The sequence below is a fragment of the Leptinotarsa decemlineata genome, unplaced genomic scaffold (assembly GCF_025532065.1).
Source record: "Leptinotarsa decemlineata unplaced genomic scaffold, Ldec_3_MD MMD2_tig00002082_RagTag_RagTag, whole genome shotgun sequence".
Lineage (NCBI taxonomy): Eukaryota > Metazoa > Arthropoda > Insecta > Coleoptera > Chrysomelidae > Leptinotarsa > Leptinotarsa decemlineata.
Window position 1 is genome coordinate 3,951,622 of NW_027412573.1, and position 27,942 is coordinate 3,979,563.

General features: G+C 33.6%; 2 protein-coding genes across 2 annotated transcripts; one reads left to right on the forward strand and one right to left on the reverse strand.

Annotated features, from left to right (window-relative positions):
* Positions 1–200: 200 nt before the first annotated feature.
* LOC111506870 (uncharacterized) lies at positions 201–2,179 on the forward strand. The gene is made up of 3 exons (XM_023162084.2): positions 201–496; positions 715–836; positions 980–2,179. The coding sequence occupies exons 1-3, from the start codon at positions 431–433 to the stop codon at positions 1,338–1,340; spliced, it is 549 nt and encodes a 182-aa protein (XP_023017852.2). The 5' UTR covers positions 201–430; the 3' UTR covers positions 1,341–2,179.
* Positions 1,599–27,874, reverse strand: glu (structural maintenance of chromosomes 4-like protein gluon). Its single transcript, XM_023162085.2, has 27 exons — positions 27,685–27,874; positions 27,262–27,547; positions 26,755–26,946; positions 26,127–26,303; positions 25,938–26,042; positions 25,639–25,826; positions 24,947–25,087; positions 24,699–24,888; positions 21,115–21,297; positions 20,693–21,055; positions 20,429–20,631; positions 16,787–16,971; positions 16,495–16,730; positions 14,525–14,841; positions 14,058–14,236; positions 13,865–14,004; positions 13,635–13,799; positions 10,513–10,760; positions 10,269–10,452; positions 9,522–9,872; positions 7,175–7,547; positions 5,557–5,736; positions 5,349–5,438; positions 4,550–4,821; positions 3,858–4,160; positions 3,550–3,793; positions 1,599–1,739 (listed from the first exon to the last, which is right to left on the reverse strand). Exons 2-27 carry the CDS (start codon positions 27,508–27,510, stop codon positions 1,663–1,665), a joined length of 5,535 nt encoding a protein of 1,844 aa, XP_023017853.2. The 5' UTR covers positions 27,511–27,547; positions 27,685–27,874; the 3' UTR covers positions 1,599–1,662.
* Positions 27,875–27,942: the final 68 nt, after the last annotated feature.

Genomic DNA, 27,942 nt, shown 5'->3' on the forward strand with positions numbered 1-27,942 from the left:
GACCTTGCGCACATACCTACCGGTGATCGACGCCGATCACCGGTCGGCGTGTGAGCCAGGTCCCGTACCCATATGTGGTTCAGTGGTTCACTATTGGAATTTGGACGACCAGTACAAAGTTGACCGTCCAAAAACGGTGTGTGTGCATTTAGCGTTATTACTTTACTCACTTTTACGATTACGTCTGTGACAATTGCGCCCTCTGACGAAGCTCCTGTCATATCATAACAACAATAACAATCGAGAGGAAAGAGTGAAAAGAAGTTTGAGTCTTGGAAACGACCATCCATAGAGAGAGAGAGAGAGAGAGAGAGAAGAAAATATTTCAAATTTCCAACATGAAATAAGAAATGAAAATAATTAATAATTGGTCTGAACAAATTTCGAAAAAAAATTATTGAGCAAATGACGCCAGTCTATTACCTTCATTATGTATCCCGAAAATGTTCACTCAAGCTTTTTGTTGGGAACTAATTTTGTTTATACACTTTTCAAGGTAACTTTTAAGTAGCTAGTGTAAAAAATGGGTTTTAACATTCAAATCTTGAATATTACGAGAGTTTCTTCCCAACACCAAATCGTTATTTTTAACATCTCGACACGTGTTTCGATCACCAAGTGATCATCTTCAAGAGGAAGATTAAACTGCAAATCTTAACAAATAATTTGTCAGATTTGTAAATATTTGATTCCTGTTTCTTATTGCATTTTCAGGCAGCCATTCACTTTGCTGAAACAGGATTACATGTATGGTTCATATCCTCTGAAGCTTTTGACAAGGTACCAGAAAATATTATTCCACCAGATAAACATACTTTACGCCTGATAACTTTTGTGTGAGTAAAATATCAGTTTGTTTTCCAGTACCATTAAGAATTTTAGTTGAATTTGCTTTGTATTGTAAAAGTGTAATAATTCTCAATATGCAAACTCTGAGCTATTGATGTAATGTTTTCTGTCAACCCAATTATGGTTTCAGTTACCTCAAAGACTACAAATCTCTCATCAGTCACCTCAACACTATTCACATGTGGCACAAAACTCCAAATGTCATTATAATATCTGGATTTGATGCGTACACGAACTTGTTTGAAGAGGACTACAATGCACAAAAAGCTGCTTTTTTATCAACATCACTATTGGATTGCGGTTCAGTTTGTGCCAAGAAAAAGCAATCACCATCATACTTATTATTAACTGCAGAAGATTCTTTGGGAATTTATAAAGAACGACTCCAAGTTTTGCACGACATGTATTTTCCAGAGATTATACAAGGTGTGAAAGATGCAGATCTTCTGAAAGCAATTATTGATTCTTATAGTAAACAAGTGAAAAGGTAGTTTGAAGCATTTTGGACAAGAGAAACTAGGCTGTTGTTACTATGTTTTTTTATTAGCATGTCAATACTAACGTTAACTAAGTATCTGTAAGTCTCACAAATATCGCTACATCAAAGTAAAGAAGTGAGTATTTTCAACGCATTAAAAATCATTTGCAGATACTTAGAATTCACATTAAATAAATTACATTAAAAATATATGTACATTAGTAAAATAGTGAATAACATTTTGTAAATAAGTTCCAAGACTATTTTAGTTCCTACAATCAAATATTCGAGGCAGTATAAGGCACCCATTCTTTTTAAAACATTGCACTGTTTTATTAATTCAATGTCTTGTAACGGAGAAAAAGATTGTACAGTACACGGAGAGTTGACTTGAGATCCATATTAACCACATCTGAAACAAAAAAAAAGGTTGAATAGAGACAAAACTTCTTCAACCAATCAGCTATGTTAGAAGTACGAGGATGTTTCAAGTGCAGATTCATCTTTTGTTTTGTAGCTCAACTATAAACATGTATGTTTCTTGGGATAACAAATCGTTATTATTATTCAATATAAATTCATTTATTATCAATATGATTCACTATTTTAATTATAACATGTATCCTTCACTAATTGTATGCCCCTGTGCTTGCATTTTGAATTTAATTATTTTTATCAAGCTATAATATAAAATAGATGACGTTTTCTATGCGTGTTCAAACATGTCTAAAAGAAAAATAAAGATTAATTTCATTATTATAATTATTATCAGTTTTACAAATATGATTCAATCGACCAAAAACATGGAGGGCAAATTGCCTTTTCAGTTCTAAATATTCATAAATAAATGAACCCGAAAAATTATGAATAGAGAATTTCAAAATCAGTTTTCATTGTCTATATATCATTTGGAGTCCCTTTTTTACAATTTTATAAAATTCATTATTTTTTTTCATGTATTGAAGAGCTTTTTCTTTTAGCAACTAGTTAGTGTTGCTCCACGTTGTGTTGCACCTCTTTTGAAAGATATCCTAAAACGTATGATTTCAAATCTGATCAATGACATATAAAGAAATTCCTATCGTTTTACTGATATTTCTCATTAGCAAAGGCCATTAAAAATTGATCCGGACAGATGTCAATTCCTCTTTTGGATAGTTTATGCTTTTCATTTTTCATGAAACTTCAAACTTCACACATTCATCTTTGCGTTTGGTTCTTTGGCAAGTTGAACATTTTATAATTATAAAAAATGCACATTTAGTGTATCTTCGTCTTTTATTGAGTGAAAATAGATAGGAAATAAATCATTTTAATGTAAAATAAACTATTTCCTGAGGTCAGCTTATGTTTTAACCAACAGAATTCATAAAAATATGTTTAAAAATCTGTTTTTCCTTTAATCTGCTGTCGCACCCCAATGAACGACAACTCTCAAAAGTTGAAACATGTGCGAGCTAAGGACTAACGAGGTCTTACCTTTTAACGTGTGATTCCTAACACGGGTTGGACGATATAAGTTTAGTAGGTTTGTGTGAAACCAGTTAGTAACTAACCATGATGTATAATTGTACAATTTTAATGTTGGTAACTGCACTAGGAAGTTGGGAAGTTTTATTTTAATTTCATCTAGTTTTCATAACAGCTTGTACGTTAATTCAGTGTAAACGAATTCAAAATTTGTAACCTCTCCAAGTCAGTTTGTGGGTAATGATGCTCAAAGTTAAAATAACAATTATATTAGAAAAAAATTATTATTTTTGGTTAATCTTTTATTTTTTTCAGGGATTTCGAATCAATTTATATTATATTAGACAATGGAAGTCGGAACTGATGAAATACACCACGAAACATTGTCAACCACTTTCAAACAAACAACAAATATTAGATTTTACTACAATTCTTTTTTTTTCAAGTAGTTTTCTATAATAATTCATTCATTCATGTTTTTCATTTTTCTTACACTTAAGTGTAGTTTCTGTCCTGTTATAAACAGACGATGTTTCTCTGGAATAATAATGTTAGTATCATGTTTGCAGTTTGTGTAAGTTGACTTTTAAACAGTTACGACTTGTGGGGGGGTCAGTACCTCCAAAGTGAAACAGAGCACTAAGTTTTGACTTTAGATTCGTGATCAGTGGCGAACAGTAAGAATTAAATAATTTTCAAAAATTAGTGTCGAGCTGAAGAAGCCACCATTTACCAAACATATCTTTTCTTACCTTCTGGTCTTGCTTTGGGCTTTTGCAGACCAACCTCCTCCATGAGTTCAAAGGCAAAACTAACATTGTGAACTTTCTGGTCAAACTCGTGAGGAGTCAAGTGGAAAGTATAATGCGGCACAAAGAACCCTTCCAAAAGCCCCATCAGCATAATCAAGTAAACGCCATCGTGGAATTGACTCTCGATTTCAGTGACTTCAAAGTTCATCTTGTTCAAGTGTTTGTTGACGAAAGTTACCAATGACTGCAACATAATTCACTCAAATGTTTGTTTCAAAGTATATTCATCTGTAGCTATATTATTTTACCTTCTTAACGACTTGCAATTTATCAGGAGCGTGATCAAACAATGTGTCAAAAGCATCTCGCTCACATCTCATTCCGACATCGTCGTAAGTCTTAGTAAGACTTTCCCAGACTCTTTTGTGTGTGAGTTGCCCCTTAACTTTTTGTACAACAACAACTTCGACTGAAACGTGCTCTGGCATTCTTACCGGGGGTCTGAAATGCCTTGCCAAGGCTACCAGCAAGTGTATGATGGCTACAATGTTTTTGGAATGTATAGCTTCGACGTTCCATTTGTTATGAGTTATCCTTTGGATACCTAAGACCTACAATAATGAATATGCTTTATTGCACAAAGAGAAAGCCATTGAAAATGATAGTATTTTCTATAAATGAAAATAGAGATACATACATGCTTAATATTGAGGAGTACACAGAAATTATATAATTTAGGTTAGAAAATATAAACTAGATATATAAAGAGTCTGTGGTGTAATACATTATTCATGTATTTGGACACTCTTCATAATTGTTAATCTGCAAGTTACAAGTTTTCAAAAAAAATGTCGATGCATAAACACGAAAAAAACGTCACACTTTCATTTATAAAGTGTTATCAATACGTGAATCAGATCAAATACAACACAACATAGGCTTACCAAAAATCTTCATACACAAAATATCTTTTTTTTCTTTTCAGATATAATATATTTACCTGATTGAAGTGGTTAAGAACCACTGTTAATTTCTGTTTCTGTCCCTCTTCTGATTGAGTGACTTCCGGTACATCCAATTTATCTCCCGTCAATTTTTCTAGTAGTTTTTGTAACACTTGACCATCATAAAGATCTTCTGCCAAATCTTGGATAATTATCCTATGTGAGGCCAGTTCATCATTTATCCAGTCTTTGAGAACGTTCTGCAGTTCCATGAACTTGGGATTCTCATAAGTTTTGCCATCAACCATGCACACTTCTTCATTGTCGTCTGAAATTGAATTGAAAATGATAAAATAATCAATTAATATAACGGTTGTTCATTATGAGACCTATCGAAGGCATTTCAGTGTCTTACTCTATTATCAAAACCTGAGAATCAAGCTGGGTCATTTCTTTTTTCGGCCTTTAAGGGCTTTTCAATAAAAATGAATGACTTTAGTACTATACAGTGTTCGGCATCGAAAATGAAACGAAAAAAATATGCAAAAACAGGTTGATTTCAACTGAAAAGACATTTTTCTATCATAGCCTCAACTGTAATACAAAAAATTGAGAGTTATTCCTTATTAGTTTACATTCTATAAATAAGAATTTAAATTCATCAAATGACTAGCTCATTGGAACACTATTATTGAAGAGTTCTTTCAGATGAAACTGTCTCTTCTAAACCAGTAATGTAATACTGAATAACTTACATGTATTTCAATAATGTTGAACTTGTAGAAACTCAAAGAGGTTTTGATGCAAGCACAACAGTGTAAAGCAAGTATTCATAATTGTTTAGTATTTACTCACCGAGGTTGTAATCTTCGGGAGGTATGACTGGGGCAGTGGGGCATCCAGGTGAATCGATGGCATATTTTCCTTCTGCTTGCACTTCTTGAACTGCAAAATATGTGGGAGTTCAGTAATAAAAACCACACCCCTATGACAACTTCTATTTGTCAACAATATCCATATAAGGACTTTGGGCAAAGATAAAACAACCTTAGAGGACGCATACCTTCCTTTATACGTTTCTTTCGGCCAAGAGTACCCAGTTTATCCCAAATAGATTCGTCTTTTTCCCCTTTTACTGGAACAGGCCTAGGACCAGGAGATTTTGGTCGCATTGTATTCATTGTGTCTTTTTCAAATTCCTCTTCTGGAACTTTCTTGTTTCCTTTCGCCTTCGAGGACAACGCTGAAAAAAAATGTATCAACACAACTGTTCCAATTGGGAAATATATAATTTATTTTTTTCTAATTATAAATTCTAAAATAAATTTTCAACACCTCTACCCACTTGCATATGTCTACTCTCCCGGTTCCGGCACATTAAAAGTTAATCCTAGGCTTGATCATTCATTCTAGATTTGTTTTTCTTTGAAATTTTGGACTGTTGGAAAACTGGTAAGAAAAAAAATATTTTCATACTTCTTTGACGCAGTATTCCATTATATGGAGATTTTCCTCTTACATTTGTCTAGATGAAATTAATAATCCAAGGACGTCATAATTTTCAAAATTATTGAACAATTGTAAACTTGGCAACGCCAAACAAAAATGAGCTATTGAGGTTCCCAATCATAGAATGTAGAGGTAAGGAGAATATTCTTCAATCGGTCTACGGTTAGATTGAGACGGAACATATAAGGTCGTAACTAGGCCTGTAGCTAGGCGGTGGCGATAAGTGCCCCGTCTAGTACAAGTACAAGGGGCAAAATTAACCATCAAAAATCGATTTTTTTAGTTTGGTACAAATAATCGAGTAATAAAGGCTTTGATGAAAAGAAGAAATGTAGCGTTTTAGTATTTTAGTTACACAACATTCATACTGCATTAAGCTCATAACAAATTGAATAACAAATAAATATTAGAATTGAAAGGGAGATATTTTTAGGAGAGTTATGGCTTTTTACATCTCTATCTTTATTCAAACAAATGTGGGAATGATCTAAAAAGGAAGAAGGCACTTGATAAACTCTTTACAAAGATGTCTATATCATGCAAAAAAGTAACTTTCAGACACAAAACTGAAAGAAAAAGTCCTCTCGAAACGACCTCTTTCATATAAACATTGAGTTACATGAAATAAAAAATACTTTCCAAACAATCATTGATATACAAAACAAATCTTTTTTCTTCCTTTGAAATTGGAGAAGTACATAGCCATAACCTGACATAAAATATTATATTTGAAGTTTTGTATGCGTTTTTCCATTTATATGAATTATTTTTGTGAATTTATAAAATTCTAGAATTAGCAACGGTGTTCATCATCAAATCTATGTTTTTCAATTCATGTGTATTGTATTACATTCAATTTTTATGTGAATATTTGAATGGAAATGATTATATTTCGGTGATTAATCACGTTTGCTTTTCTTCCAAACTATTGGACTGAAAACAAAATCTTTTCGAGTAATGTAACATATGTGGATTCTCTCTAGTAATTTTGGGTGGATTTGAGGAATTCTTTTTTGTAGACTAAAGGTAAGGAGCTTATTTCTGGATGGTTATTTTGATTTCTCATGCATTAAAAAAGTGATTATTATCCCACAACTTTGTTGTGGTATTTTTGAATTTTAAAATATTTCTCTAGGTATACATAGAGAACAATCTCTATTTTGAATACTTACTTTTCATTAGACCCACTGGCGTTTCCTCTGTCATATCTATTTGCGATTGTGACGACCTGTCCGCATTTCCTATAATTATCATTGGCTTCTTAGAGAGGTCTAGTTTTTTAGAAACCGGTGGCTTTCTATACTGAGTGAGGTCATCTTTGAACACGAGGTTTTGCACCCCAATATTGGGATCGACGTTTTTTTTCGTTGTGTAGTCAACTATTTTCGGAAGAACTTCTAACTCTTCATCCGGCTCATACCCTGTTGGTGAAGGTCTAGTTTCCAAAGAGGACTGCCGGTACAAAATTTGGGACTCAGGCTTCTCAAAAACCTCTTCATCATTCATGTTGATAGTCACAAAGTTATTTTGCAATGGTCGTTCACGTTAAACTCACACATACATACTGAATGGGAAGTTATTGAAAGGTGATGATTCCATGTACAGGAAACTCGACTCGAGATAAGATATAGATAAGCATTTTCAGCCACAGAATAAAATAAACTTGAAGATTTGAACAAATATTGTCGTTTATATTTACAGAACGAATGTATTCATACATTATTTGAAGTTGGACTTGAGATTATAATGTAATAATAATAATATTTATTATTTGAGTCAGAGCTATTTTCCGGGTTTTTTGGATGTGGTCTGCAGATATGTATGCCTGACGTTCCGTCTGATACTGTGGTAAACATTATAAAAGGCATATTTCATAAGTTCGGACTTCCATTATCTAATATAATATAAATTGATTTGAAATTCCTAAAAAAAATATTAAATAGATTAACCGAAAATAACAATTTTATTCAACAAAAAAAACTGAAATTACAAAGAAATTACATAAAACCAAACAACAACCAAAAAAATAAAAATTGAAATATTAATAGAAGCTGAAAATTGAAAATTATAATTAACAAAAAATTAATTAATAATAATTTTTAATTTTTTTGGTTGTTGAATGATGATGAATTAATAATAATTTTTAATTTTCAGCTTTTATTAATATTTCAATTTTTGATTTTTTTGGTTGTTGTTTGGTTTTATGTTATTTCTTTGTAATTTCAGTTTTTTTTTTGTTCAATAAAATTGTTATTTTCGGTTAATCTTTTTAATATTTTTTCAGGAATTTCAAATCAATTTATATTATATCAGACAATGTAAATCCGAACTGATGAAATACACCACGAAACATTGTTAACCACCTTCAAACAAATATTATAAAAGGCCATGATGTAACGCAGAAGCCACAACGCTGGAATTTGTCCACAGTTTTATATCACCATAGGTTGGCGTGGCTTCATTTCTCCTAATTGGTTTACATTTCTTCTTCGATTTATAATGTAAAAAACTGCGAAGCCCTGTACAACGAAGTATGAAAAAAAATTAGTGATTAGTATTAGTGACTAATGTGCTTATTCCCTTTATGTAATGCCCGACCAAAAGTTCGGTTTCGATGACAACCCTACGAAACTGCATTCGGGAGTTACCGAACTGTGATCGGTCATGTTCGGCGCGTTGAATTTCATACAAGCGACGAAGACATTTTGCTACGTACACGTGCCTAATCATGTCGTGACTTACTTTGTTTATTACATAAATATTAAGTACCTACTGTGATATTAATTAACAACTTAAATAAGTAATTTTTTTGAAAAACCATCAATAATATTCAAAAGAAGGATCTACACATACTGCAATTAATATTTTTTCTTAAATAAGGGTTTTTTATGTTGATTATCAATAAGTAAAGACTGCTGATTATAATAACGTTTTCTTTATTTTTTCCTCAAAACATAATCCTTGTTAAGGAATTTTCGTTTTCGGTTTCGTCCGAAACTGAGACCGTTGCCGATATTTGTTTTTGGTCGGACACTTACCTTTATGTGCAGTCTGCTCACGCAAGGCACCTGCTGTCTCTAAATGCTTCTGTATCACATGACATGACATATGATAGAATGTCAGTTGAGGTAAATAGAAGTTTAAAAAAGCGTTCAGTGGCGTACAAGTAGCGAACTGAATTGGTTAAAAGTTTGTTATACGTAACATGCTCAAAATATCACTGGTATCATTATATATTGTGGTCAACTAATTCAATTAATATCTTCCTGATTTATTAAAATTCATTTCATTCAGTTTAAACGTTAGCACAGAGTTTTAGATTGAATTTTATGACTCCTCATTTAAACAACACCATCAAAAGTTAAAAGTTTATTACAAAAATAATAAATCACTAGAAATTCGGCAAATAACTCTTAAAACATCACTGACATTGTTTGTAATATCATCCATGAATCAACTGTACAGTATATAAATCAAGACAGATCGAAGTGCTTCGGAAGAACAATTAACTTTTTCTCAAGCATCTACCTCCATTTCCTCGTGTTGGGAAGAACCATTTAAAATTCCCCCAGTACCATTTCCCTGACTGAGGGTGCTGGAAGGATCGTAACTTTCATTGATGACATTCTCTGCAGTCGAAGTCTCAACATCTCTGATGATACTTTGGCTGTTGGGCATTGCAGCAATCGGGTTTTCAGTCGAGTGCATTCTGATAGCAGGTTGCTCTTCTTTTTTATCGTATATTCGTGGGTCGATGGTAATAGTTTTGGTACAGTCGTAGGTTTTGTAAATTCCGATCAAATTGTCGCAGAGTTCGAACATGTTGGAGCGCAGTGAGATGATTATGAACTGGGCGTTTTTTGTGCGTTCCTGAAATTGACGTACATTGGATTTACACTACAATAATAATTTGATAATATAAAATGAATCTACTGAAAATACTTTTGCCTCACCAGAACAAAAATGCTGCTTCACCAGGTCAAAGAATTAGATGTTTTATTACTACTTCCTAGGTTCATGATTTCAAATCATAGGAATATAAACAATCACCTATTTTTCATAGGGTTATGTTGGACTGTCATTCTATGATTTTACTGTGACAAAAAAAATTACAAATAAACTTTGTGAAAAAACTTGCACCCATATTTGTTTGGTGTTGTCCAATATCTGTCATGATATAAGTCACGAAAGCAGTTGTTTTCCGTCAATTGCCAGATTCTACCGTGTAATATCTGTTACTGATAATCACGAAGTATTTTTTCTCACCTTTATATAATTTCCCACAATAGAAACGTTTTTAAAGTCCAACGCAGCATCAATTTCATCCATCACATATAGGGGCGAGGGTTTGTAATAATGCAAAGCAAAGACTAGCGCTAAGGAAGCCAAAGTCTTTTCACCTCCCGATAAATTTGATATTTTCTTCCACGATTTTTTGGGCGGTCGAACACTAAAAAATACATGTGTGATGATTTACTATACTCAATAGGGCATTTAACAAACCACATACTTGAACTGTATTCCTTCGGCAAACGGATCGTAAGTATCGACCATTTCAAAGTCGGCGTCTCCACCCAGCGTTATCATCTGGTACATTTCCTTCAGTTTTGATCGAATGATGTTGAATCCCGTCAAGAATTCTTCTCTGCGCTGCATCCTTAGCGAGTCATATAAAGCTCGCATCTCCATCCGTTTATTACTGATTTCTTCCAATTCTTTGGAACGTTCTATATACACACCTTGCTTCTTTCGATATTCCTGAAAAATTAGAAATTGAAAAATGATTGTAATAAGATGTGAATATTTCAAAAGACAAGAATGCGAATTATTCAAATTAGATCACTGTTCTTCAACGAATGATTAGACAACAAGGACTTTTAATCAATGAATTGAAAAATGATTAAAATATTTTTCAACCCATTCATAAAAGATATAAGGTCCTGTATTTCTAATGGTGTCACTTATGGTAGTGCCTCAATCTCCAAAGTGATTTGGCCAGTTTTCCAAATTGAATTATTTATTTATTCACGGGTTCGAAACCCATTTTACTCAATACAAAAAAAATACAAAATAAAACAAACGCATTATGCAACACTACAAATAAAAAAATGCATATAAAACAAGTGAATATTTTATATGCCCATTACTCTTCTTCCAGTATTAGGAAAAAACTTTGAGAAAATCATCAAATATCAACTCAGTGAACATATCAATATACCAATGTATTAATTTGGTTTTAGAGAAAATAGAAATACAACCCACCCTTTAGTAATTGTAACATCTAACGTACAAACAGCACGCATGACTCTGCGGCGCTATTTTTGGATATCAATAAAGCTTTTGATAGCGTTTGGTATGAAGGAATGTTATATAAACTTCACGAATTGAACACCCCTATCCATCTTCTCTGTATAATAAAACAATATTTTGAGAACAGAACCCTCACCGTCAGAGTAAGAAATTCATTCTCCAAAAAATTTGCTCCCAAACAACAAGGAGTTCCAGAAGGCTCTCCGTTATCTCTAATTATCTATAATATATACAGCCATGATATATACAATTACAACTTGGAAGACAAGAATGAATTTAATGAAAACCTTTACATCTTACAGTATGCAGATGACACTGCCTTAGCTTCACACAACCGCACGCTAGCACTCACAATAGAGGAACTGCAAAATCTCGTCGACAGGACAACGCTCTGGTTCAATAAATGGAGACTGAGACCAAACCCGGAAAAATGACAATTCATCATGTAAAATATAAAAAAAATATATCTGATGAGATAGATATCAACATTGGTGTTCCCCAGGGAAGTGTACTTGGCCCACTTTTATTCATTATATATCTAAATGATATTTATTATGTTCCTGGGCTACATGAACTTAATCTATTTGCAGACGATACATTAGTTTATACTTCGAATACAGAACTCAATGATGCTGTAGATACTCTCAAAGATTCTATGAAGAACATCGAAAAATATTTACATATGAAGAAATTAAAATTAAATGCAGATAACAAAACCTATGGTGAAAACAACTAAATATAAACTGAACTCTATTGATTATAATGAAATAAAAATTGAAATTGGAAACACTACCTTGGAATATGTGTCTGAAATAAAGTATCTGGGAGTTATTGTAGACAACACTTTTAGTTTGAACAGTCATGCTGAATACCTTATAAAAAAATTTATTTTGTTTCTAGGATACCAAATAATTTAACTATTAACTCCAAAATATTAACATATAATTGTATAATTAAACCTCATTTTGAGTACTGTCCAACTTTAATGCATTTAATAAACCAAAATAGGCTTTCCCAACTTCAAAAACTCCAAAATAGGGGCATGATAATTATATTAAAATACTGTAAGAGGGTTTAAAAGTAAATTAATGGAATACCTAGAGCGTTAGTTAGTTTGAAAATATGTATATTATATGTATGTTACTATATCAATATTGATTTTCAACATTGGGTCTTATAAATTGTATATTTTTTATTATTATCTTTTTATTTAGTTTATATTCATTATTGTTATTATCTATATATAGATTTAAATTTTATTAATATTTTTGGCACTGTGGAAATTTAAATTGTTAATTAGTTATTATGTCTTGTAAGATTAGGATGTATCCTATAATGATTTCCTGTAGAGTATTGTATTACAAATAAATAATAAAGATTACTACTACATCATTTTTCATCACAACTCTTCAGAGACGCTACCAACAATAAACATCAATAACAAAATGGTAAGAAGCAGGCAATCACTAAAATACTTGGGAGTTAACATTGACCACAAAATCAACTTGAACAGCCATACAAAAATGATTAAAAAGGAATGCATCAATAGAGGAAAACACTTTCAGAGTCTGACATTTAAAAAAAGAGGAATCAACACTAAAACTGCAGCTAAAATATATAAAATGATCTGTCGTCAACTTCTCCAATATGCACATGAAATTTATTCAAGTCGTCGTAATCCTGCATTAAAAAATATCCAAACAGCTGAAACATCTACACTAAGGAATATTACCAAAATGCGTCACTCTCAGAACATACTACACAATCCCTCAAATGCACTGCTTTACAGAACTACAAAAGTGAAACCTATTAAGGAGAGACTATCAAACCTAGGAAACCGCTTTGCCAAAAATGAAAGTAACTTGGAGACCCTACAGGCATTATGTAGGGAAAGAGCTGAAGGACAACCATCCAAATTCAAATACCCGGAAAAAACTTTTTGGAAAAACATCGAATCACCGTCATATTTTTTTTTGTCAGAAATATAATGTAGGTATTATGGTGATAGACTTTGCCTGTTTATCTCATCTCATCATTTGACTTACTTTTCAGCATAACCTACTTTAGCATAAAAACTTATAATTCCCTATTTTTGCTTGTGATCTATCATATTGATATTTCTGTTGTACTCGAATGTGCAGCTTTGAGTGGTCCGAGTAGATTCTTCTTCTTCTTATATTTATTTAACTATATCAACTATGTTGGTATCAAGGAATCGTTTGTTGTAGTTTATATTGTTTTTTCATCGAACTGTTGTCCCGTTAATAAATGAATAGATTTTGACCTTCGAAAAATTCCACGGATCAATTTGATATCACTTACCTCAATCGCATTTAGGTTAGGTTTCGCTACCTTGAGATGATTTTCAGCGGCTTCCATTTCTCTAACAATATGCCCACAATCTATTTCTTCCAACTCGTCATGGGTATATTTCTTGAGCACAGCATCGCTCTCATTTGGAATGTCTTGTAATTTTAAATGCGATATCTACAGGAAGAAGTGAGAATTATCAATATTCTCCATGGTTACTTGTAATATTTTTTGATACATACCTTCACTTCCAACTGATGTACAGCTCCCTGATATTCGTTCATTTTGTTATTGAATGCTTTTACTTTTTGATCAACATCCACTTTTTCAGATTTCAATTCATTTACTTTTTTTGTCAAATTCGCCACTTCTTTTTTGATATCTGGAAAAACAGTCGATTGAGAAAAGAGACACTTTTGTTCATCACCTGTGTACCTGAGTAGGCCTCCTCTCCTTCTGCCATTGAATCGGTAATCTCTTTGATACAGGTCAAAAGTTTTGCAGCATCTTCCTCGATTTCGGTCCTTGCATTCTTCATTTGACGCAACCTATTTTCCATATCTGTCACATCTTGTTCCATCGTTTGTATCTTTTGTTCTGATTTTTTGGCATTTCTAAAATAATTTTCGTAAATTTTCAACGAGAAGCATTTGAACAGACTTCGCATCCCCATTATTTGAATTGATCGAAAGATGATCAAAAACAATTGTAAAACTCTATCGAAAGATCTATTAAAAAACATGAGATAAAGCTAATGGTCGCCACTATCGAGAACCTAACTGCATCATTTGTTTTTCAAGTGGCAGTTTTTCAAGTGAACAATGGTGTCAGCAGTGGGATGAGGTCTAGATTTAAATTTACAACTTTGAAAGCTCATTGGACTCAACTAGAGTATTCCTCACCTTTCCGCAGTCGTGATAGCTACACGAAGCCTAGTTATTTCTGCTTTACACTTATCGATTGTTTTGGTGGCTTCATTAATATTTTTATCGATGGCTTTCATTTTCCCGCTGGTTTTCTCGTTGATTTCCCCAGATATTTTGTCTACTTGAATTTGAAGCTCACCCGCCGTTTCGGCAGCTTTTTCGTACAGCGCCCTCTTTTGTTCGACGATTTTCGTTAGCCTTTTAACTTCAGCAGGATCGGCTCTAGTAGCTTTAGATTTAGCTTCTTGTGCTTTTACTTGTTTTTCAAGTTGCGGCATGCGTTGTTGCAAATCCTGTGATTAGAAAGTTTGTTAATAATATTAGTTTTGAACTTTCTCGTTTCAAGCAACAATATCCTCTGGCATAATCAGAAACCTAAGAACCTAATACTATATAGTGTTAATGATGAAATAAGTTCTAGTCTTGTGAAGAAATATTATTAAAGGTTAGTAGATGTGCAACGTTTGTTCCATTACAGAGTAGCTACCTGACATTCAACGTGTAAGAAAGAGCGCATTTTGACATCCAACGTGTAAGAAAGAGCACATCGGTTAGGAGAGCGTCGACTTAGATGAAGTTCAACCGTTTCAAAGATAAGAAAGATGTAACGGGCCTCCCAAAAACGCTATATACCAAGTGAACAACGAATATCATCTGAACCATATAAAACGCGGTTTTCTATAAAGAATCATGTTTGAGACGCCCGGTATATTGTGTTTTTGGGACGCCCGTTACATCTCAATTTTTGTATGATTTGAATTTTAGCTTGTTAACTTGTATTTTTTTGTAACTCTAGTTTATCTACAAGCATTTTTTAGAAACTATATTGACGTGTCTAAAAACTTTGTGTTTCTTGAGACTAATAAAAATTATTATTATTATTATTATCTTTCTTATCTTTTAAACGTATGAACTCCATTCAAGTCGGCGCTCTCTCAACATTTGCGCTCTTTCTTACAAGTTGAATGTTAAGATGCGCTTTTTCTTACACGTTGAATGTTAGGTAGCTGTAATAGAACAGATGTTGCTCATCTACTGAGGTCCACCAACTTCTGCCATCAACTACTCACTGCAAGAAGGAATCTGTCTAGAAAGTTTTGAAGCTGGAGAAATAAAACCTTCACAAAAACTAGCATTGAAACTCTAGTTGACCATTTCAGGACCTTCACTATTTCTAGAACATTTAAAAATTTATGAGAAATAGGTGTCAAATTCAGTTGTTTCAGTCTTCGACCTTCATAAGCTTATAATGCAGATCAATTTGGTTTTTGAAGCAGGTGTTCAATAACCCAAGTTATAATAAAATTTCTGAACAATCTATACTGAGTGGCGACGAAATCATTGTACATGGCGTCATTTAATTGTTTCTGGGGTGAGAAATTTGAAACTAGAACAACTTCGTACTTTCTCGGAGTCGATATTTTTAATGAAAACCAATTGAAAACCTTCAAACTGAGAAGAGAATATTGTTAGGAGATATCAGTTTTTTGAGATAAAACCATTTTCTTCTTTATTCTTCTTCTAGTTTGTTTCCAATAGAAACTTCCAGTTACGATCTACGTATCTTTATACCTAAATAGTATTTATTGCAGTTATTTTATTTCTTTCATTGGAAGTTTCCCACATTTTTTGTTTAATGACAACAGAAAGCCTATAGCTAGCTATAGTAGCTATAGTATAGCTATAGTAGTTTAAACCAAAATGAACTCAATTCAACAATTTCGAATAGAACCCTGTTTATGAATGATAAATTAATATAACCGTTCAATTGTATAACATTATGACTGAATTTTTGAAAGTTGTATACCCATGAATTATACAATTTTACTAGAGAAGTTTCAATTTGTTAATTCAACATGATTATTCCATATTTATATTTCCAGACGTATTACCAACTGTTAAATCATGTTAGGTTCTAAAGAATCAATAAGTATTTATTTTATTACCTTCAACTCCATGGAAAATTTCTCAAAGTCAAACTTCATTTGTCTCAATTCCGGCTCGAGTGTACTGATCTGACTTTCCAGAGAGGTTTGTCTTTGACGCAATTCCCTAACCTTACCCTCCAACTCTTCTATGTCTTCCTGCATATTCTCGAGTTCTTTTGGATTGACATTTGAGACTCTAACACTTTGTCCCATCCTTCCTCTGCTGACGGACTTTCCACCTCCACTCATCGTTCCTTTATAATAACAATAACATTAAAATAAATTTCTGACGTTATCTTCAAGATTTTACCTGTGGTTTCAATAAGATCTCCTTTTAGTGTTACGACTCTGAATCTTTGAGCACCGTAAGCTATCCTAGATGCCTGATCGAGGTCATTGGCTACGAGGGTGTCGCGCAGGGCATAGTAAAATGCAGGACGCACATTTTCGTCCTGAATTTTCACCAAATCGAATAGACGAGGAACGTTCTCCGGGCTAGAATCAAAATTGTATTTTTTTTTTTTTCATTGATTCGGCCGTCACTTGATGAAGATCCATAGTAATTTCAAAAACTACACCTCATGATTTGATCTCCACAAACTTTATTTGAAAAATATATCACAACATGTTTCGCTAGCTACTGTGCTGACAATTTTCAATTGAAGGTAACTCATATACAAATTGAACTGAGAGCTAACGGCAACAATGTTAAATGTTAGAACTAAATTCTTACCGGGATCATTTTTATTGTCCATGCATCGCCATTGTAAATAATTGAAAAGTAAGATGATTCCATAAAATTTCCCCCCGTAACAAGATAGCTTCTGCATATCGATAGGATGTACGAGCGAATAGGTGAACCAGTTCGTTAAATACTTTGAAACATCGGTAAACTGATCAACACTTCGCAGGTCTATTATATTTGCGTCCTTAAAATGTCATAACTACTCGTTCGGTTTCTTCATTATCAAGCGTCCTTATCTGCATAGGCGTAGTGTGTTCTGTTTCTTGTGAAGGTAACTTTGTTTTGTATTTATTAAATATATTTTATTACATTTATTAAATAGACTGTTATATTTATTAACTTCAAAATATAAGATATAGTTGGTCGATACTTGTTTTTCAAAATACATTATCATAGATTTTCATCACATTCACACTTTATTGTGAGATAATTAGTTGACCTAGTCATTAAACTCAGGTATAAATGTTCGTTAAACTCAGGTATAATTGTCATCAATTAGTTCCTAGAATATTATTAGTTTCTAGGTAGATGGTAATATTTCACAAAGTATATATACACACATCAGATAAGTCTAGGGATATTTTCAAAAATGGCAATAATTTTTTTTAGATCGCTTTAGGGAAAAAAAAGTTGACGGGTGATTATTAAACGAATGTAACTTACAACAAAATTTATTAAATGGTCAAAAATACTGAGTGCGCATATAAGCAAAACTAAAAAAAAATATGGCTCTTCTTTGGCACCCCGAAAAAAAAATCAATACAAAAAAAATTGGAATCAGTACAAAGTATGGCCTCCACGCTGGTTAATTACGGCCGTTCATCTATCGTGCATCGACAAAATGAGATTGTCAATGTCTTGTTGAGGTACATTTGCCCATTCAGCGATTAAAAGCTCTCTCAATTGAAACGTTGTGTGAATGTTCCCCATATGCGGAGTAATTCTTCGTTGAAGCATGTCCCACACATGCTCGATGGGATTCAGGTCCGGTGATTGTGCTGGCCATGGCAATACATCAACTCCTTCGTTGGTGAGCCAGTCAGTCACTAGACGCGCGACATATGGACGAGCATTATCGTGCATTAGGTGGAAGTTTTCACCAACAGCACCAGCAAACGGACGAGCGATAGGTAGAAGAATGGTGTCGAGGTACTGTCGAGCTGTGAGGGAGCGATTTGGAAAAACGAGATCGGTTCTGCCGCCGATCATGATTCCGCCCCATAGCATTACTGTACCACCTCTGTATGTGTGGACTTCCTGGACGTGTCTCAAACGTTCATTATTTTCAGGTCGTCTCCACAGTCTTACTCGACGAGAATCTGGATGAAATACAAATCTGGATTCGTCTGTAAACAAAACTGTGGCCCAATCATTTGCATCCCAATTTTGATGTTCTTGACACCACTCTAATCTTCTACCGCGATTGCCTCTCGACAAAGGTGGACATCTAAGTGGCCTTCTGTTGTGGAGATCTGCTTCATGCAGTCGATTTCTGACAGTATCACGACCAATGGTTACCTGGTGCGTCTGCTGCAACACGTTAACCAAATCAGGTGCTGTGATTGTCGGTTGTCTTCTTGGGGTTAAGACCAAAAATCGGTTTTGAACTGCAGTTGTAGCGCGTCCTCGCCCTGGATGTTGTTCGGCTGGACTGCCAGTTTCACGGAAACGCCGCCACAATCGACTGATAACACTTTGGTCGCATGCCACCTTGAAGAAGCCCTACAGCTCTATTCATCTCAGCCAATGGTAAGTGATGGCGTTCCATATTAAAGCACAATATTTCCAGTTTAATTGCTGAGCAAGAACTGCATAGAATGTACAAACTCGACACTTTCAGATTATTCATTTTAGCCGAAAACCTACAGTTTGTAAAAAACTTGATAAAAGATTAGTTACCCTTTTTGCAGGCTTTGTTCAACCCATAGAAATCTACAGGGTGGTCGAGTGTACCAATTTAATCGAAATTAAACGACCTCATGCATTTATTTTTATGATATTTAGTATGTTATAAAAATATCCCTAGACTTTTTGGATGTGTGTATTTTTCAAATGAAGTTTGTGAAGACCAATCGTGAGATATAGTTTTTGAAAAAAAATAAAATAAAAATTGTAGATTACATGTGATACCAATAATAATAATGTAATATCAGAACCCCATAAGATATTGAAAGAATATAGGACGAAGATAATAATTTTTGTCTAATTTCTACTATGTTTTGAAATAGTAAAAGACAATCCAAAGCATCCTTAAGACAAAAGTCAAATGAAAGTTTGAAGAAGTCACGTCAGTGGTTGGAGAATAAATGACCACAAATAAAACAATGTGGGATATATCAGAGAACTCTCGTGAAATAACTCCGACTAAGCTGCCATCAATACATTTTCAGGTCAAACTATGGTTTATAAACCAGGTTAAGATTTCAAATATGATGGTTGACTTTTATGTTTTCGCAAACTACCGTTAGGTGGCGCTATAGAAATGTGACATTACGATATTTGAAAAGTTCGCCTTTTATTATTCTGGAAAAGCAGAATAGATATTGACAACATGGATAATTAGAAGTGTGAGTTTGAAAAAAGTAAAGAATGAATAGAATAGCTTCGTTCAACTTTTGGTAATGCAGCTCTATCAGAATAGACTGCTTGCACAAATTTGTCTTGGTAGTATGCCCATCAGTATAAATCACCATCTGCAATACAGTTGATTCTGCATGAACAAGGACCTAAAACGTAGCATAATTTGATGACAAAATAGCATTCTTGGAATCATCACTTATTTGGTGTCAGCAGTGGGATATAACAAAAAATGTCTGAGGTGAAAGGTTAACCAACTAAAAATATTGACACTGTTTCCATTTGTTTTACTGTGTTAACTGAATATTACTGAAAAACAACAGGTTTGCTGGTTTAGATGAACTGTTACCTGTAAAAGATAAATTATATTATTTCAGAAATTGATATTCCAAAAGATATGTGAGACAGTCATCTGCTCAGCTTTCCTACACGGCGGGATTCAGAAAATATCTACAGGAAAACAACTACCTCCCTGGCTAATACCACAACGGATTTTTGTTTCATTCAACAGATATTTGTCTGAGTATCTCAGTAGGGAAATCTTTGAGAGATACTTATCAGTGTTCAATACCCATCATGTATTATCCAAAGAACTAGTTGTTAATCATTCACGAGAAGAATTAAACTCACGTGCTGATTTTGGAGGCAGCCTGACTTCGCAAATGTTCCTGCTTATCCAAAGCAATGAATGTCGCCCTGCCAAGATCGTACTTCTTCAGAAATTCTATGCACCACTGAGCTGTACTGACAGAGTCAACAACGATGTTGTCCAGCGGTCCGCAAGCAGTGGATATGGCGATGTCATATTTTTGGTCGATTGCACCCAAATCACCCTATTCAGGATAAATAAAAACAAATTAAGCTTGTGGAAGGAATAATAAAAAAAATACTTACCAACCGTCCATACAATCCGGGACACTTTCCTTCATTCTTTTGCTGCATCAGTCTATCCAAAACCTTACCTCTTGACCTGGAAGCTTGCATGGAGTTCTTCTTTTCTTCGAGGCTGGCCCTGCTTCTTCGCACTTCGTTGATGATTTGCGCTTCCTGATATTTGACGGTGTTCAGTTCTTCCGTGGCGTCTTTGAGTGACTTTTCGGTAGCAGGAATCTTTTTTTTCAATGAGCTGACTTGCTTCAGTCGTTCTTCTATGGTCGACTTGGAAGAGTCGTATTCTTTCTTCAAGTTTTCAAGTTTCGTTCTCTCGTTTTCTTCGTTGCTGACGTAGATTTTCAGTTCCGATTCGGCAAGAGTGAACTAGAAAAATTATGCATCGATAATAAAATTAGACACTTATACGGTTATGAAGGAAATACCGCTGACTTAGTTTCGTCGACAGATTTTTTCAACACTACCAATTTGTTCTGTATTTCCTCTTTTTTGTCTTGCAGGGATTTAGTTTCGGTTCGTAAATTGGTCAACAATTTTGTTTTTTCCTCTTCATATTTCTCCTTCTTTGAAGATACCTCTTCTATTTTTGCCTCACATTCTTCAATTCCCTATCACAGAAGTGTTATTATTTATTTATTCATTTAATGGGTACTCCCAATTATAATTGAAAAATATAAAGGTGAAAAAAAACAAAAATCTAATATATGAGTATAAACAAAAAACAAAACAATACAATCCGTTAGAATAAAACAATTCATATTCATATTTCATATTTATTCATCACCAAAGGTTATACAAACTGTGTTGACTTACAAAATGCATAACATTTATCGGACTAGTCAGAGAAAAAAAAATATACACAATATATGTTCACATCATGAGAGACATAATCGTATAAATCTAGAGATAGACCTACATAGATCATACAAAACTAAAATAAGAGAGATAGACCTACATAGACTATATAAAGTTAAAAGTCTAAAGACTCATCAATACTATAGAATGAGTTATCAATTAAAAATAGATGTAAATTTTTCTTGAAAATATTACTGTTGTTATTATTGTCAATAAAGCTCTTTACTTTGTTAAAACATTTGATACCCATATAATTCGGTGAATTTTGGCACACTCCAAGTCTAGAATAAAAATAAAAATTTTCTCTATTTCTAGTCAAATACGAGTGAACATCACGATTTTTTTCAAACTCTATTTCATTTTCCTTTACAAACATTATTAACTGAGATATATAAAGACAACGCAGCGTCATTATTTGAAATTGTTTAAATAGAGGTTTGCAGGTTGAACTTGGATGGGCTTTAAATATAGTCCTCAATACCTCAATACCTAGTCCTCCTTAAAATGACAGGAAGAACCCCAGAAGATCAGTCCATACTGTAGGGCTGACTGAACTAACCCAAAATAAAGTGTTCTTAAAACGTCATGTGAAACAGTTTCTCTTAAGTTTCTTATTATATAACAGGAAGTGCTCATTTTTTAACACAATGTTTGTATGTGTGCTTCCCATGTTAGTTTCTGATCCAAAGTGAGACCCACAAATTTTATAGTTTTTTTACTCTGAATGGAACTGGCAGAGACTACCAGGTATAGCTCAGAATTGGGTGCAACATTTTTTGGCAGAAAACGCATGTGGTAAGTTTTGGCGACATTCATCGTGAGACCGTTATTTAAGCAGTAGTTACTTATTTCTTTAGAGGCCACATTACTCTTTTTTACTAGTTGTTCAGTATTTTTATTTGACATAAGTATATTTGTGTCATCTGCATAGACAATCATCTGATTTGACGTAGTGCAGGTATCTTTAATGTCATTTATAAAAATAATGGAAAATAGCGGTCCCAGAATGGATCCTTGGGGTACACCTTGATGTAGTTCTCTCGCGTTTGATCTCACGCCATCTACCACTGTGACCTGGTTCTCTATTCATAAGATATGATGTAGCCCAGTCATGTGCAACCCCCCTGACACCAATGCCATCTAGTTTCATGAGCAATAGCTTATGATCAATTGTGTCAAAAGCACGACTGAAGTCATAAAATAAACTAAGAACATGATTTTTATTGTTCAGAGCACCGTAAATGAAACCAATGCAATCCAGAATAGCTGTTTTTGTTGATTTATTGTTTCTGAAACCATGTTGAGTATTAGAAAGTAGCTCAAAGTGTTCTAGATAGTTTATTAGTCTGGTAGCGTAGGCTGATTCAAAAAGCTTAGCAATTTGGCTTTGCACACATATAGATCGGTAACATTTTAAATCATCTTTTGAGCCTTTATTTTTGAAAACTGGTATGCATTTGGACACTTTCAAATCTGGAAATGCCCCATATGTAAATGATGCATTGATCAAATAGGAGAGTGGTTCAGCAATAACGTCGCCTACTATTTTCATCACTTTACCATTTATTTCATCTAAACCAGCTGCGGGTTTTGATGCAGTTTTTGACAGCATTCTTAAAATTTGATCAGGCGTCGTTGGTGATAAAAAAAAGCTTGATTTGGTTTTCTTGATTTTTTTTATCGTAGTTTGGTACATTTGTTTTGATAGAGTCGATAAATAAATCATTGATAAAATTGCTCTTTTTTAAAGGATCGATAATTGGGTTACATAACATTGTTTTTTAAAAATCCCATTGCTGACTCTACTTTATCTATACACAAATTGAATGAAAACCTCTGTAACATGAGTCTATTAAAACATTTTTGCTGCACCAGAACAAAATACTGACTCTCGGTATGCGCTTCGAGTGTCAAGAACAGTATTTTGTTAAGGCATGGAAAAATAAGATAAAAAGCACATTTCATCAATTACTTACTCTCAGATTTTCTAATGTCCATAAGTTGAGATGGTGACTAATATTTATATATGATTAATAACCTCTTCTGTGACCCTACTAGATTGGCCTAAAAGTTCGTAGGTTAACACACAGATGGCGCTACTAGTATTAAAACCATATTATATTTAGTTAACCCTAACCTTCAAAAGACATGTGTACAAATTTCACAGCTATCGGACTATTAGTTAATGGGACAGAACATATTTGGATGTGCAAAGCTCTGTTCAAAGAGGGTGCTGAGCGAGATCACAATCGACCAAAAAAAAAACACAATGAATTGATGATTCTGAGCAGTGTTTGAAGCTAATTCTCCAAAAAAACCCGATATGTAATAATGCATAATACATGGCTCCATTATTTCACACCAGAATCGAAACGATTGTCAATTGTGTGGACTGCACGTGGTGAGCCGACTCCAAAGTGTGCAAAGACACAACAGTCGGCTGGTAAGGTTATGACACAATTGATCGCCACATATTACTAAATAAACTGCAAAGTATTGGTTTCAGGGAAACTGTTTTGTTATGGCTGACTGATTATTTATCACAACACATACAGGTAACCAAAATAAAGGATTCAGTGTCATCATCTCGCGATGTCATTTTCGGGGTACCTCAGGGGAGTGTTTTGGGACCTATATTATTTTCAATCTACCTGAATGATATAGATACCATCCATGGTTGTGATTTCATGAACCTTTTTGCAGACGACACTTTGTTATCAATTTCAGGAGATAATATAGAAATAGTAGCTGATCGAATGAATAATGAACTAAGGAATGTTTTCAAGTACATGAATAGCAATAAACTAAAACTCAACACCTCCAAAAGAAAATATATGATTTTATCAACTGGTTATAAGCTATCACTCATTAACAATCTCAACAAAAGATTACAAATTGCAGGTGATGTAATAGAGTTCGTAAGTGAATTCAAATACTTAGGTTTCATGGTGGATAATCGGTTATCTCTTCATGCTCATTTTGATTATATATATAAAAAAATTACTAAAAAAATATTTTTTTTTTTCAAGAATTTCATCTCAGCTTTCGATGTACTCACTACTTCTATGCTAACTACTTCTCGAATAGGGAACGAGGGAAGTTATATAATTCTTTAATGAAACTTGAAATATTCATTTTAATTAAATGTGCATACCTTTTTACTTTCTTCAGGAACTTTTCCTAACTTTTCCAGTTTTTTCTTTTCCTCAACGATGAGCTCCTTCGTTTTCTTTCGAGTGGTGTTCGTCTGAGTCATTGATTCCTGAAGTTGAATATCTTTATTATTCGCTTTATTGAAAGCCTCCGTGAGAGTGTCTTTCCTGTTTTGCAACTTCTCATATTTTCTGAAAAAGAACGTCAATGAAAAAATACACCGCAGCTGTGAGGGCAAGTTTAATTTACTCAGATTCTTGTTTCAGTATCTTTTCTTTGTCGTGCTTCTCCTTGTTTAATTTTTCCATGTTTTCCTCAAATCCCTTTTGGATTTCTAAAACCTCTTTTCTGGATTCTTCCACTTTCTCTATTTTTCTTTCAATATCATATCTGAAAAAAACCTGTACAGTAATCCCTTGCGGTCATATCAAAGTACTTGACAATTGTTTTTTATCAAGGAGAGATACATAAGTACGTATCTCTCCTTGATACAGTCTTCAGACACAGTTTGATCTCTGTTAGAATATTAGTGTACGGGATGTTTCTTCCCTGCTTGGAGCTTTGTCCACGAGATGGAGCTGTTACTAGTTAACAATCTTTTTCTTAGACAAAGGTTTCATAGATGCAGTCAAACCGCGTTGAAATTAATCGAGTCCCAAGCAATTTGCTGTTGCGATCGGATCTTTCCTGCACTGATAACAGGTAATACATCTACTCAAATAATTTCATCATGTTCCTGCTGTTGAATGAACAAGAAACATCAGCGAGACTAACCTCTGTAAGGTATCTTGCATAAATGTCTGTCAGATACAATTCAATATCCAGCGTGGTATTAGCCGGGGAAGTAGTTGTTTAGTAGTGGAGTAGTGTAGGTAGTTTGAGATTTTACTTCGGAATATTCATTATCTAGTATGTTTTCCATAAAGTTTCTTTGTACTTACACGTTTTTCTGGAAAAGGAAATTTTTGCTGTTGATGACAGTGTTTTCTGTTTTCAGGAAACCTACTGCTTCCTCCATAGGGGTTTTCAATTCGTTAAGTTCCTTTTCGACCAGTTGGAGTCGATTTAATTTTTCGGTTCTATGTTCGGTTAAGTAGTCTACTCTTTCTTGAACTTTCACGAGAGGTTTCTACAAAAATGTTACATAAGGTGTTGATTTCAACCAACCATACTCCATAACAATAATGATAAAAATCCACAGGGTGTCTGCATCAGCAGACACCATCACTAATATGTTTACCTTGAAACGTGTCGTTCCGATAATATCTTCCAAATATTCCAACATTCCTGACTCATGTTCTCCTTCCCCCTTGCATTTCATCATCGCAATTTGTTCTACTTCTCCCTGCAATAATGAATACATTCACGGAATGAGTCAAAACTAATGCAACCATGGTTCAAGAATTCTCACACTTAATACATGTCTCACCTGAAGAATAAGGAATCTGTTGTGATCCAGATCTATACCGTGCCGTTTGAGCAAACTTCCAACTTCTTTGAATTGAACTTTTCGACCATCCAGAGTGTAGTAAGATGAGTTATCTTTATTGGCTGTACGCGAAACAACAAATTCACTACCGGGTACGATTTCATATTCATCTCCAGCCTGAAATGTTTTACATATCTACCTTCAAAATTTCCCCGATGACTGATATCCTTTCATCAAAATATATTAGCTAAAACACTAAACATTACATGAAATATTCTGGTTCAGATGTGATTATATCTTAATATGAAGTGATTGTATACTTATGTATACATATGTACACTAAAAATTGTAATATTTCTGTTCCTTTAACTGACCAATACTGTACAATTTATTCGAAATATATTTTTCTATTTACAGAACTTTCAATCAAAACATTTAGAAAATGCTCTTACAACTGTATCAAGTTTTCTATTAAGACAGTATTATCTTTAGGTTATAAAGTAGGAATAGCATCATTCTATCAAGAATTCTCCAACAATTAGAAAAACAAACTGATTCAACTTAATATCATTGTGATGATGGATTCTAAAATTTTTTGTTCAAGTGTTTTCATGAAAATCTCACTTACCTTGTCTATAATTAGGGCAAAGTGAACAGACACAGTGCAAGACCTGACATTTTGGTATTTATCTGAATTATGCAGTAAGACAGACACTTTTTTCGATCTTATTTTGGTAGCTCTATAGCCAAAGACAAAAAGCATGGAGTCAATAACATTACTTTTACCACTGCCATTGGGTCCCACAATGGCATTGAAGCACTGAAACAATAATATTAACAATGACTTTCTTTTAATAGAAAATTTCTTTTACATAAATGCAGTAACAAAAAAATGCATTGAAGGTTTGTGAAACAAAAATACAAAGCACCTGATGGTTATAACAAATTCAAATGTGGAAGGGAAAAAATGTAACCCCTTTTTTGTGAAAATAATACATGTCCCTGCTATTCCCTTTTTATTATAAATATGTAAGGAGAAATAATCAATTTTTCTATAACAAGGTAAATGAACACAATTGGATATTAGAGAAACACTTCTAGTGATAATAGACAATCCAACATTAATAACAAGTACCTTATGAAAGGGACCCAAAACCTGCTCTTCAGCATAACTCTTGAAGAAATCATTCGAAATTTTGGTGATGATGAGTCGAGGGCCAGTTGGATCAAAAGAACAAGTAGGTTTTGTGGCTGGAGGGATTCGGATGCCGTCTACAAATGTTCCTTCATCATCCGACAAATTCACTTCTTCCTCCGATTCATTATCTTCAATTTCAGGTTCAACGGGTGCTTGGCTCTTTCGTTTTGGATTCTTTTCAATCATGATGGTAATGGTTTAAGTAAATGTTCGACAACTGAAACTTTAAAGTAGACGAGATTTGAAATATTCTTTTAAATAGAGAAATCATTGTTCTGCTTGATTTGACGATTTTGAAATCAATTTGTAATATGTTTTGTTTGAAAAAAATGATCCATAACTATTGCAACAGGATATTACCCTCTGAATTCGGCTTCCGTGAGATGAATACTGATATTTTGTAATTATTATTGCACAATTCGAAAAATTATGAGGAACCAACGTTTTTATTAATCAGATGTATTATTTAAACATCATATACAAATATGTTATGTGGTTTTTTTTTCCAATATAACAAATATATAAACATAAACAGTTCAAAAATAATGAACGTTAAAAAAATTAACAAGCGGGTATTCTTCTTCTTTTTTTTTTGTATTGAGGTGAAAATAACTTGAC